This window comes from Alternaria atra, assembly GCF_907166805.1.
Source record: "Alternaria atra isolate CS162 genome assembly, contig: 23, whole genome shotgun sequence".
NCBI classification, from domain to species: Eukaryota; Fungi; Ascomycota; class Dothideomycetes; order Pleosporales; family Pleosporaceae; genus Alternaria; species Alternaria atra.
In genome coordinates, this window is record NW_025091321.1 from 829,819 (window position 1) to 843,255 (window position 13,437).

At 50.1% G+C, this 13,437-nt stretch overlaps 5 protein-coding genes across 5 annotated transcripts; 3 read left to right on the forward strand and 2 right to left on the reverse strand.

Moving 5' to 3' along the window:
* Positions 1–337: 337 nt before the first annotated feature.
* ALTATR162_LOCUS3858 (uncharacterized protein) lies at positions 338–1,450 on the forward strand (the record flags this gene model as incomplete). Its single annotated transcript, XM_043311466.1, has 1 exon — positions 338–1,450. The coding sequence occupies one exon, from the start codon at positions 338–340 to the stop codon at positions 1,448–1,450; it is 1,113 nt and encodes a 370-aa protein (XP_043167401.1).
* A 3,649-nt stretch (positions 1,451–5,099) lies between these two features.
* ALTATR162_LOCUS3859 (uncharacterized protein) lies at positions 5,100–6,733 on the forward strand (the record flags this gene model as incomplete). Its single annotated transcript, XM_043311467.1, has 2 exons — positions 5,100–5,850; positions 5,901–6,733. The coding sequence occupies 2 exons, from the start codon at positions 5,100–5,102 to the stop codon at positions 6,731–6,733; spliced, it is 1,584 nt and encodes a 527-aa protein (XP_043167402.1).
* Positions 6,734–7,053: 320 nt separating this feature from the next.
* ALTATR162_LOCUS3860 (uncharacterized protein) lies at positions 7,054–7,615 on the forward strand (the record flags this gene model as incomplete). The annotated part of the gene is made up of 3 exons (XM_043311468.1): positions 7,054–7,258; positions 7,313–7,538; positions 7,585–7,615. The coding sequence occupies 3 exons, from the start codon at positions 7,054–7,056 to the stop codon at positions 7,613–7,615; spliced, it is 462 nt and encodes a 153-aa protein (XP_043167403.1).
* Positions 7,616–8,145: 530 nt separating this feature from the next.
* Positions 8,146–8,490, reverse strand: ALTATR162_LOCUS3861 (uncharacterized protein; the record flags this gene model as incomplete). Its single annotated transcript, XM_043311469.1, has 1 exon — positions 8,146–8,490. The coding sequence occupies one exon, from the start codon at positions 8,488–8,490 to the stop codon at positions 8,146–8,148; it is 345 nt and encodes a 114-aa protein (XP_043167404.1).
* A 1,952-nt stretch (positions 8,491–10,442) lies between these two features.
* On the reverse strand, positions 10,443–12,299 carry ALTATR162_LOCUS3862 (uncharacterized protein; the record flags this gene model as incomplete). The annotated part of the gene is made up of 6 exons (XM_043311470.1): positions 10,443–10,582; positions 10,657–10,777; positions 10,837–11,232; positions 11,286–11,523; positions 11,575–11,958; positions 12,007–12,299. 6 exons carry the CDS (start codon positions 12,297–12,299, stop codon positions 10,443–10,445), a joined length of 1,572 nt encoding a protein of 523 aa, XP_043167405.1.
* Between the last annotated feature and the right edge of the window lie 1,138 nt (positions 12,300–13,437).

The window sequence follows — 13,437 nt, forward strand, 5'->3', positions numbered from 1 at the left end:
AACGTGGTCGAGGCATGACATCACTTGTACATCATCCCGACACCTACTTCAAACATCGCGCCGTTTTGCCTCCTACACTTCAGGGTCTTGTATGTCTATTTCCGAACTTGTGCTACCCATGCAGGAACAACGGCTGCGCATAGGCTAGGAAATAATGTAAGAATCATTGCCGCATCATACAAGTCGCTCGCCTCTGATGCCGACAACTTGCCGTCGCGTCGATCTGCCAGTCGCGCGAGTATAACAACACGCGTTAGGACGCGATGTACCAAAATTATTTCCGAGCTCTGCTTTTTCTGCAATACTTCAATTCCAATTAATAAAAACACGCGCAAAAATGCAGCACGTCCTCCAAGCCGGTCTCTCTTCTGGGATGTCAGCCGTCGCTGGCATCCACAGTGGCAAGCACACCAAGCCTAATCCAGTTGACCCTTCTTTCGACGGCCTCGCCGCTGTGATGCCAGAGGACTGGGTTCCAACCGCAGACAAAAAGGTCACATACAAGGGCAAGAACGGTGATGTCCACGCACCACCACTATGTATCGGCGCATGGTCGTGGGGTGACACCTCCACCTGGCATTGGAAGCCCGAAGAAGAACCACATGTAGTCGCAGCCTGGAAGCACTGCCTCAGCAAAGGCGTCAACTTCATTGACACAGCGCAAGTCTACGGTACGGGAATGAGCGAAACAATCTGCGGGAGACTATTCCAGGGTTTACCAAGAGACAGCTTCGTTATACAAGACAAGTTTTTCGTCGTACCTCAAGCAAAAGATGTCCTCCACCCTACAATGGCGCCCCTCAAGAAGCTCGAAACCTCCCTTAAGAACTTCGGCCTAGACTACATTGACATCTACCTCGTCCACGGCCCCATCCATGTCCAAACCATTTCCATGATCGCCAAAGGCATGGCCGAATGTGTGGAAAAGGGCATGACCAAGACCGTCGGCGTAGCCAACTACAGCCTCCAAGACATGATCAAGATGTCGGACGAACTAGCCAAATACGGTGTCCCCCTCGCCATCAACCAAGTCGAATTCTCCGTCCTCCGCCGCGAACCAGAACTCTCTGGCCTCCTCCAAGCCTGCAAGGAACGTGGTATTGTCTTGCAATCATACTCGTCGCTCGCGCAGGGTCGTCTTACGGGAAAATACACGGTTGACAACCCACCGCCAAAGACGTACCGCTTCTCTAGCTACGATATGAAGGATATCGAGCCTGTTAACGTTGTGTTGAAGAAGATTGCGGATAAGCACGGGGTGCCGCAAAGTGCCGTTGCGCTGAACTACAACCTGTGTAAGGGTATCACACCAGTTTGTGGTGTGAGGAAAGAGGAGCAGGCTGTGGGCAATTGTGCAGCGCTTGGATGGAGACTGAGCAACGAGGAGATTAGGGAGATTGATGGAGTGAGCTTCCAGGGACATACCACGAGTTTGTGGCAGCAGGGTTAAGAGGGTAATGTGTAGGATAAGGAAAGTGGAGGATAGTGTGTAGGGCTAATTTGATGATACCTCTTGTTTCGCATCTTGTTGACTGGTATATGGGTTCGCATCATGAGTTTGTTCTCAAGATCGAGAATCAAACCAGGAGTATCGCAGACACAACGTCTCCGTGTGGTATTCTCTATGAGATGGCTGGGTGCGATGGCACTTGGGGTGCACTATCGTACCAAGTGCGACCTTGCGCCATGTTATGCTCAGCCAGCTGGGGACCGAAACACATTCACCACACGCACCATTCCTAGGCCACCATTCCTGGGCCACTATACTCAAGCTTTGCTCGCTGCTTTTAGTATGTGTACATCGCGATGCGCAACTCTACAGTGAAACTTAGCGCATTTCGTTACGTCAGGTTTGACCTTCGGTGGCTCACCTCCGGGTAGATCGATAAATCCGATCTTGCTCGCGTCTTGCTTGGTACCCAGTTGGCGTAGTAAGTGCATGTTGCTTGCCTCCATGGCGCCACGGAGCGTGCTTGGGAGTCGCTGAGCTGAGGCTCGAAGTATTTTCTTGTATTATCAGGACGTGCAGCCTCATGTATGGGTAGCGAGTACGAATTATAAGACACTAATGAGGTCGTCGGCCGTCGCGTTCTCGTTTGTGCGAGCAGAAGCGTGCGTCCCGTACGACGCACTAGTCTGTGTTGACAGCCCCACCTCTACGTTTTCGCATCAATCCAACAGCAATACTTCTCGACTCCAATGTTACGACGGGCCGTGGCGTATCTCACCGTATCGAACGACTACCATATCCAGCAATAAGGCCCAGCGTATACCTCCATCATGTGTTCCCAGCTTCCACCACGCTCAAGAAACACCGTTAGCGTATGTATCCTGCCCCTTCCTTCAGGTCTACCATGTCCGACGATACCGCGAGAATCTGTGTTAAGCACTTACTCTCAGCATCTTCCGGTTGTGCAATCGAGCCCATGTATCGCCGCCCTATCGTTAGGTGTATTGTAAAACTGCGAAAAGAAAGACGACGCTAAGGCAGGAGAACACTATCTTCGAGCTGCAGTCGTGATCGTGGTATCGAACAGTCGCGAGTAACGGTAAGACACATCTAGCGGTAGCGACCCCGAAAAAGAAGGGTATGATGATGCGGAACAGATGCATTCCCGTCCTTTTCCCTCCCGCGTCTAATTGCGTTGTGATCATTAAGATTTTGACACACTCTCACATCACCAAGCTTCCACCATGTTCTCTTGTGTTGTGGTCACTGGAGCTTGCGGTCTGGATCGTAGCGAACTGCGTCGTTCCCCGATACTAAGAATCACTCAGGGTGGACTGGACAACACTGGACCAAAACTTCTAAGATAGCCATCTGCATCACCCGGAGGATTTGCTGTACAAAGTGAAGGACATTCACGAGGTTTTTAACCTACTCACCTGGCTCTTCATCTGATTCAGCCTCGTCGCACTCGCCATCAGCAGCCGGCGTTCCGCACAGGAGATGAAGCATCAACATCTCCACTGTCTATTCGCCACCATCCTTATCATACGCTGTCTAGAGGACTTCTTCGGGTAACTTCATTTCCGAGAGCCGATGACAGTGTTATGGCTCCTCTGAGACGCAGCTTCACCTTTCGAAAGGATCCATCTTACATGGTTTGTCGAGCTCCGTGCTTGGGAATGGACATCTTTGGACACGTCATGCGACAACTTCCTCTAAGTACGTAACTTCTACTATATGCTAGTTCTTAGTGTATACTGGAAAGTGGACGTCTTAGTCAGTCTAGGCGGCTGCTAGATACTACGGAGCGCTAGGGCGATGCGAAACAATTAGAAGATCGCTTATAGCTAGACCTCAGTAGGAAGTAGAGGCCGCCACTGTCGAGTTGCAAGCAGTAGAATACAGATGCGCAACTTGCATCTTCATTGCCAGTCTCGCGTCATACACGAGATCACTAACATGGCGGCCCCTCGACTTCGTCCGCTTCGGCAGACGACAATAAAGGGCAACGATCACAACGACGGAACCTCCTGCCACGGCACAACTGGAAATCTAGCATGTAGCAACAAACTGAAGCACGTTGTAAGTACTTTGACGGCAGCTTGTAAACAAGAAACCCACCTTCGCCGTTAGGATGAAAGTGACACTTATGGACTACCTACTAATTGTATGTCTGTGTTCTAGCTTCAGTGCGGTTCAGACGGGTTATGGCACAGGACCGAGAACTGGAAGTCAAACTTACAACGTAGTGGTTTCCAATACATTTGTTAACGGTTTCCCTATTAATTCAGGTGGTGGACTTTGCCTCAGTGGCTATCCACTGATATCTACATCGTTAATCGGGTCCTGTCCCCAGAGGCCCAAGTCGACTAGATCTTGGCCAGCTTGTGCGATTCCTATAGTGAGTCTCGAGACATCGTTCTCTAGTGGGATAACCCTGGCTAGACTACCCGTCAGATCGGCTTTGTAAGCATCGACCGATTGCGCACACTTCGTGAGGGTCCCATTCGACTGGATGCTCTTCTTGAGAAAGAACATGATGGCATCATATCCAATGCGATTATTCACCTTGCGTACTACCACGTCTTCGACAACGCTGCACATATCTTGCGTCTCCGGTACTGCTACCCAAGGGATAGAGGCGCGCGATGTACAACGCACGTCGGCAATTTGGAAGTCTTCACCGCGTTCCTGGCGCTTGAGGTAATTGCATGGTCATACTGGAAGATGCGCGAGAACGTCCAATCCATGAGGAACGAGGGAAAGAAAGCTGGAGGCCAGGGGACGGGTTGAGGTCATACAGTTCACTGTTGATCCTTATTTCAATATTTCCATCTACGACATTCGTGCACCGCGCCTGGTAAGTGCTTGTTGATCGCGTATTCGTCATCTCGATGTATGTGCGATGTGTTCCTGTGGCCTGGGAGGAGTTCATAAAGTCCTTTTGTCTGACAGGTCCTCACCATGGACCGTGATTTATCATGACGTCGTGCGTAGGATCTTTCCGCACTCCAGTGGGGTTAGACTACGATGTCTGGGCAAGCCTGCACGTGCTTAGACGGCCTTGGGTCGAACTAGGAAAGGAGAATTGGATAGTTCCGTTACGGGTACTCAGGTGACCGATGCTTTTCCTTCGGTGAATTTGTTAGCATGTTATCCGAAATGAAGTGATAGTCGAGCGCGAGAGAGCTTGGTGACAGACTTGTATCGCAACCCTGGCTAGATTGTAAGGAACGAGCAGACGCAGCATCCGCGCGCCCCATGCCGGTGATTACCGGTAAGGTGAGGGAACGCGGGCATGATGCCAGTCGATGGAATTGTGAATGTGCCGCAGCACGTGGAGATAAGATAACTATCGTCAAAAGTGGAGATGTTCGGTGCCGATCAGGGGTAAAGCACGCACCTCACCCCGGCCATCCCGGCGTGATGGCAATCTTACGCACCATTTCATTCGCCCAATACGTTTCATCGATCGTGGAATAGGCTTAGCCTTCATCTTCACTAGATGCCGCAATCCTGGCCGGAGAAACATATTAGCTAGGAGACGCCCCAAGGAACCATTGCGCTGGTTTCCTTACTCCGTACGCCCTGCCCACGGTACTAATCCTAAAGTCCACGCACTTTTACGTGGTGGTGTGGGAGAGTAACCATGTCGTTTTTGGGCGACCTTTTCAGTTGTGGTCGGGCGAGACGGACGCGCGAGACGTCGACGGAGCCGCTTGAAACAGATGACGCGACGCCCGAGCCCGTCAACGCGCATGGAACTACTGCAACCACCACCCACCCCACGATTGAGAAGCCGAACGGCATCCCTGCGCCCCAGGAAGACCGCATCGAACGCGTAGCGGATCAAGTGCGAGTAGACCCGCAGCCAAATGTCGAGAAACGTGGTAGCGGCCTAACCCAGGATGATATCGAGCTGGCTGTCATCCCAGAAAAGTCGAAGCCGAGTGCGGGATGGATAGTCGAACAGAGGGTTCTTGTCACAGCTACGCCCGCCACGAAGCAAGACACTTCTATGCCCGAGCCCGAGCAAAAGCATGAGCAAGAACACGAGAGTCGCGCACCTACCCCACCTGTTCGTTGTGCCACGCCTGAGCAAGAACCATGGAACTCAACTCCGGTTGCCCAAGCAGCAACAGAGCCTGAAGCTTCCGGCATGACCGTCATTACTCCTGTTCAGTGTGCGACTTCCGAATCCGACACTCGTGCGGCCACCCCGGATGTCACGGAGGTACATGAGCAACCTTCTGAGCAGACCATCATACTTGTAGAAGATCAGACCTCAGAGCCCGCGCTCGTTGAGGCCGCCACGTCCAGCGCTGAACTCGAGGACGTTGTTGAGGATGTTCCGACACCCAAGAAGTCTGCACCAGTCCAGCTGCTTGACTTGCCGCCGGGTATGTCAGACCATAATCGCATTGCTCATACATGCGCTAACAAAACACAGAGATAAGGAACCGCATCTATGAGCGCATGACCGAGGAAGTGCCCATCAGGATGTGCCGACACGACGACCCGGCGCTGACTCAACGCGAAGCTGAATCCGCGCGTACTACGCGAAGACAGTACTACAACCTTACGCAGGTATGCCACCAGATTCGCAATGAGTTCTTGCCAGTATACGCGAAGAAAGCGCACTACATCATCGATCTTTGGACCCAAAAATCGAACCTGACCAAGGTGGATTCCCTCAAGGGCCAGGTCTCCTTGGATATTGATGCAGCGTGCTTCGACATGGAGCCTATCGACCTGCTGCCGCTCATTCGATGCCTTGTCCGCACGCGTCGAACCGACTGTCGCTTTACTTCTACCGAGGGTGTCGTCTTCCGCAGTATCTCCGAGATCGTTGGGGAGCTCAACAAGCTTCTTCCAAACCCCGAGAACAGCAACCAAAGCTGGCTGACGGCAGTCAACGGACCAATGAAGAGAATCGACTTGCATCTGTTTCCCCACGACGACATCCGACAATACTACCGATTCCGAGGTGCTGAGCCACTGCTGCGTGTAGTCTACCCATCGGCCGTGAGCGAGGAGTGGATGAAGCGGGCCTCGAAGTCGGAGGGATATGAAGCGTACTTGCAGAAGACCGGATTAGACAAGTTTGAGATGCACGTTGTTATCGGCCACGCCTCCCGGAGGACTACGAACGAAGGCCGCCTGCCGCTTGATTGGCGGATGAGCTACCAGCTATCGAGGCACTCGATCGACCGCGCCCCTCGCATGTCCATGGATATTGCAGCCGCTCGCATGTCTATTGACAGAGCGCCGCGAATGTCATGATGATAACTTGATAATGTTTCGGGCGAAAGCGCGCCTAGCAGTTAGTGCTTACGTTCTGCACTCCACGTGCAATTGTCTGCCATGTTAGGTATAGCTGTTTATGATTTCTACGAGGCGCAGGGCCCGTTTACTTGTAATGTTTCTATAGGGAGGGCAACGTACTTGAAGGCGCATGTTATAAAAGTGCCTTAGGCGTCCTATGGCAAATGACGTCAATTCGCACCCGCTACAAGCGGCCTCATTGGATCGTCCCTATTTATGTTCTTCCGTATACCCAGAAGCCAATCTAGTGTATTTTCTCTATTTTCAAGTCTTGCATCATGAGTGACACAAAACTGGAAGAAGAGCAATCCGCAGCCCCTAAATGCATGCCCAACTACGACACCAGTGACCCACTTCAGCAAGAAGTCACACACGTACTGAGAAGCTTCAAGAATGACATTCTCGGCATCACATTTTTAGGCAACGATGGCGTCTTGCGCTCACTGACTGCGGATCGCAAAGTACTCTCTGCAGAAGGCCTCAGTAAGCTTCCGAGGTTCCCACATACTAGAGACCATCGCTGATTCAGTCATACAGGGCCTGAGCTCATCGAAGCTTTTCTAAGTCGCTTCCCGGAAGAATACAAGGCGAAAATGACGGACCCCGTGTTCGCTGATGGCACTAAGACACCGAAGGAGATGTGGTACGAGCCAGACCCGGGGAGCCTGCCCGAGCCGTTGTCGCAGGAGGAGATCCAAAAGGTCAAGAACCAGCCTGAAGAGCGGAAAAGCATACTGCGAAAGCGGATGCAAGAAAACGAAAAGTGAGTCACAATAGCATGTTGTTGTTCGACTGCTAACAATAGGAAGCCTCTTGGATGTGACTGGCGTGCTTGCTTGATGGTTGCATTACGGGCAACTTGCAAGCTGCAATGCTGCAAAACGCCACACGGGACGAGCAAGCCCTTTCGTGATGAGATGAATCGAAAATTTTTATATCATTCCAGTGGCTCAAAGCATGAACTCGCGTTCCGAAGTGCGTGATGCGTGACATCATCCGCCCCGCATCCTAGCGCGAAGACACCCACATCTCATACCTCAACACTTCATGTCACTCTTCGCATATATGGCATGCGCGCTCACGCCGAACACATCTCTTGTTTGATACATTGACGTCGATTTTCCCTCAACCCTAAGATCAATCCCTACAACATCTACACATCATCGTAGACGACCACAGGGAAGTCTGACATGAACATGGTCATTAAAAGCTCGTTGGCGTCTACGTATATCTTCAAACTCTATTGAGATGTATCTAGGGTCTGTAGTAGCCATGAATACAACTCGTATCAAGGCACCTGCTAGGTAAAACCTCCCACAGTCTATCCACGGCCCGTTCTATCAACCTTCGACATTTACGTTACCCAGCAGTTATACCATCCTCACTTCTGTTTGGGAACGATTGATTCCGATGCCATCCCATTCTCCGGGAAGACCTACGATATCTAGCCACTCAGATACCATGTCGCCATCTTGGTATTCGAGGGGTCCGCTCATCCACGACGGAACATACTCCGGCTTCAGTCGCAGATCGATTACGTAGCAGAGATCTTTCGCTAGATTAGTTTCGTCTGTATGCGTGTCAATGACGATCTTCGTCACTGCTTCGTCGACGAAGTCTTGCCACTTCCTTTGCTCAGGGTTAGGCGTTTGGTTAAGCGTTGCTTCGATCAAGCCTTCTATGGCAGCGATACAGTTCCTGTCGTGATGGACCATGGTCACTTCCTCCTCGTTCGTACTGTTTGGCTGCTTCCTCTTGTTTATAAACGACGATACTATATTGAGGCGAAGGCTACGATTCAAAGCACACAGATGCAGAAGCTCGAGGAAATTATGACCACGCTGGCCCAGGTTACGACGGTCAGCAATGTCTAAAATAATGATCCTTGGTACCATAGGATGTCGCCAAAGCACTCTGACCCAACAGAAATATACGTTAAAGAAATGAAGCTCAATACTAGATGCTTTCATATATAGCATCAAGTACTCGGCTCGAATCATTTTGTTGACATGTGCAACACGTATGAGCTGCTTAGCTTGGCGAATAGCATCTTGATTAGGTCCTCGAAGCCTTAGCTGGGAACTTTGTTGATGTGACGTAGGTTTTCGTTTGAGAGCAGATGCGCGTAGACGTTGTTTCGAAGTTCTGGTCAAATAACATATTAGTATCTGTGTACAAAAAAATGCATGTGGAGAATCACCGACCTGAACTCAGACAGTTGAACGGAAAGAAGCTGTTCTTCTCCAGGAGTTGATCGGACGTAGACGAGATCGACATTTTGCTAACGCACTGTGGCTTTTGTACAATGATTCTCTGTTTACAGGAATGATGAATCTGGTCTGATTGCTATAGAATTCAAGACTGCAAGGTTGAGAATTTGGTGTGCCAGCCTTGGAAGTGGATGATTCGTAAGGGAGAGAGGTACAGATGATATACCCACACCACTGCATAGCGCATGTTTGCCGGCGCTGTACACGGACACAAGAAGTCTTACATGTATTAGAAGTGAAAGGTAAAGGAAGAGGGTGAATAGCTCCTACCCGCAGATAGTGACCTCCCTATGGTATTAAATCTCGTTCGTATCCGCCATGCGCGGCGCTTGTAGTAAAGTGAAGATAAACTATAGCATCCGTAGCCGGCAGTGTGCGTATTGCGAGAATATATCGCACACTAGGTACTGCGACTCAGGAGGGAGTTATCTTCCTGCTAGTTCAAGCCTGGTCTCCCATTTTATACTTCAAAGGTTTTCATGACTTTGCAGCAAACCAACTTTTGTTTGATGCTCCCTATGGCAAACATCATTCAGCAAAGGCACTGATGCTAAGCCGCATCGCAGCACAGTTCACCAAGCCTCATGCTTCCGTAAATAAAATCTTGGCAACGTTGATGCTGTGCCATCCACCGTCCTCCTGATTCGGGTATAGCGGTCCATAGCTGATATTCACTTCCGCATCTCAACCTCGGTGCTTCAACTGTCAGTAATCACTGTTAGGCGATGAACACCTTCACCAAAAGTCTTATTAATATTATGCACACCACTCGAGACAATTTGCAAGCGGTAAACAATGATGTTGGGGTTTGTGATTAGTGATCCACGATGATTAGAAAATGGTAGGATTGACAAAGCTTCAACACCGAGTACGATTTGTAAGGCGCGACTGATGCTACAGCTTAATTGAACAAAGGAGAACTTGGCAGATGTGGTCCTACAGGTAAAGGTACTGCGTACTTCATGTGAAATGAGTATATTCATTCGAGGATGTTGAACGAGGATTTGAAGCTACTCGAGCTTTACCTAGGTACGCACAGCAGACTCAGGTGTCTTCTTATTACCGAACTATCGCCAAGTCTGCACGGGGACATGTAAGCGCCAAAGAACGCATTGTTAAATGTGATCGATGATTACGTAGCAGCGAGCACTGACATTACGGAAGTGAGCCGCAATTCTACGGACAACATTGGCATCTATACGTTTTCTACACGTCTCGCAGCTTTTTCACGATGAATTAGGATATACAAATATGCAGATCGGAACAGGATAACATGAGGTTAGATTGCATCTATATCCCCGTCAATCTTCCTCCAAGACCTAAGCAGTGCTTCTAGCCCTACTGATCTTTTTTGAAAAACTCAAAGATCGGGTTGAACGTCTATGACAGAATATAAGTTATTCAAATTGCGGTGGATATTTGCTCTTGGCACGAATTGCGGGTCCGTATTTGAAGAAAAGGAACGGGATGGGTACCATTCCTAGTGAGAGGAAGCCGAGCAGAGACGTCGCCCAGCCAATACCGAGAGCATCATACACTAGAATGACAGTTAGCTTATGTGATCTCTTCCATTATTACGATCCTGCTATCGCCGCGCCTGGTGTGACTTACTTTGCACGGTGAAAAGTGGGAAGACCGCCCCAAGCATGTATCTGGCTATTCCATTGGCCGCTATAGCTGATGCGCCGTTCGTCGCACCATATACATCAGCAAGGTACAGCACAGAAGATGTCTAAGAAAAAGATCTGTTAGTGCAAACGTAATGCGGAATCGAGTTTTGGCACAACCTACAAAAACGCAAATATTTCCCCAGGCAAACGGTATAACTCCTATCACAGTGGGAACCCAGTTAACGCCCTGATCCGCACACCAACCGAACCAGAACAAGCCAATGACCATACCCCAGCTGCCAAACATTGCAGTATACAGGCGATGCTCAGGGTCGACGTGTGACTTGCCCCTCGCGATGGTCTCTCGATACTTTTTCTGGTAGATCATGCGATCGACGGCGATGGTGGTCACACATCCAAGAAAGACGCCGATCATGATAGGTATGAATGTGAGGCCAGACTGAGAGGGCGTAAAAGAGTAGGGCGGTCGTGTGAAGACGTAGGGAAAAGCTGCAAAGAATAGGAACAGTACCGCAAATGCGAAACCCGTGTAAAGTGAGAAGAAGAACACTACAGACTACGCAAGGTTAGCCGAAGATTGAAAGAAGGCAAACAGGAGTTGAAAGATACCTCTGTTGAGATCAAATGGAGGGGCCGAATGAACCTCATAAGTATCTCGCTTTTTAGATCGGGGGTTTCCTGCTTCGTTGCAATTCCGTGCTTCTTTGCTCGCTTTTTGAGAACGATTGGCTTGTAGGTTTCATCCATCGGTAGAGCGATGGCGTAGACGAATACTGCAAGGAAGAGCATGCACCATTGTGTCCACCTCCAAGTCTTGTACTGCGCCACGAACCCTCCAACAACAGGTCTGCCACTGATATTAGAACTGCAAAGTTGTTGGATTGTAGTTGTTGCTTACCCAATTGAGGGTCCAGCGAAGGGGGCCATCAAAAACAAGCTTGTAGTCAAGGCGCGCTTGTGTGGTGGATATAGATCTGCGTTTGTCCCAGCGCCAACAGCAAGCGCTGGACTACCCGATAAACCTGCGAAGAACCGACATACTATTAGGCTAGCATAACTTTTCGAGAAGCCTGCACCAAGTGTAAAGAGCATGAATATGGGAAAGAACAATAAGTAGACGGGTTTTCTGCCTTGTCTTTCGCTAAAGGGTGCGGTGAAGATTGGACCAAACGCAAGACCGAGCGTATAGAGTGTGACTCCGACGAGTGCAGCGGTGCGTGATACCTGGAAATCACGCATCACGTCTGCGATTGCGGGCGAATACACAGACGTGCCGAATGTGCTGAACCATTAGTCTTTCCCGGCGGTACAGAGTTGGCCTGAAACTTACACAGCAAATCCGAAGGCGGCCGGAACCGTTGTGTGGTAAGCTGCTTTCAATGTAGACCAATTGTACGGATCGTCGGGGTCGTCAGGACCAGACCAGTCCAAAGACTCGACAGGCAGGGCGGACGATTCATCTCTATTCGCCAGCCCCTCGCTGAGGCGCTGTTCTCTCGAAGGGTTCACAGTTTGGCATGGCAGCTGATGCTCAGAATCGGACTCTTCCTTCTTTTCGGCGATGCCACTCTCAGGGTCATGGTTGAATGTTGTATGTCCATCCTGCTGATGACAAGGATGCATGATGGGGAGTACGGTATGGTGGGTGAGGATGTTGACAGGATAACGGCTCGTTGGCACACCATATGATATGCATCAAGGCGCGAGCGCACGTCCTGTTGTTTACTATACATCGCTCCACACTTCTAACGCTACGGCCGCAATACCGAACGCCACAGATTGCTAGATCTGGCATTCTCAATTACTCACCCGCCGCAGGGGTATCATGAAAGAGAGGTTTCGACTGAGTTGAGTCGAATTGCGCGGCCTTGATTGGCTGATTTGAGCGACCCGAGGCTCGCTATTGTGTTTACTGATCATGCACTGCAGGACTGAAGCAGTGGCGTGCTCACAACAAGTCTCATCGTAAAGCATGCCAGGAAGGGCTAGCACCACGTGTACATATTTAAGCCCCATAACCTCGGGAGCAAGCTGATAAATGCGAATGTTCGTCGGGGTGATGAGTACTAAAGGGGAACATGGGAAACTAGAGGAGCGACATGTTGAGAAGCCACAATGACGTAATCAGTTTGCTTGGCAAGTGCTGCCCAGCATATTCAAAACTTCGGATTCAGTCACCGCATACTAAGCATACATTGGATGTGCTCATCACATCTACCTATTCCCCATCTAGATATCGTTACTTTGATTTCTTGAAACGATATCATTCAGTAACCGCGGCTTTGGGCAGAAGAACAACAGCTCTGGCCGTGGAAGGAGCCTGTAGCATGGTGCCTTCACGATGATGAGTGACTGCGATGGTCTATCTTGCTGACTTTTGCGTCGGCTGATCCTTGAAGACGAGAAGCAAAAGCAGGAAACCAAGCGGATCGGCAAAGGAGCTGCTCTGCGCAATGGCCGTGAACAACTTCGAGCGTATCACATGGCATATGCAGCCGTTCAGCTCTACTGACACCCGTCGCCATCTTTGTGTATTGTTCGACTGTCTATAACATTACAACTTAGTGGGCCGGCAGCGAATCCTGCACTGCCTAAATTATCGCACTCCGAGATGTTGGCATCGAATGATCGTATAGGGGCTATGGGCCGAAAGGTCGCCCGTGTGCGTACCCGACTTCGCTATCACTAAACATCCATCTTGCATCCCGCAATACAATAGTGACGATAAGGATCGCGCACAACTGTTGAGATGTCTGACTCA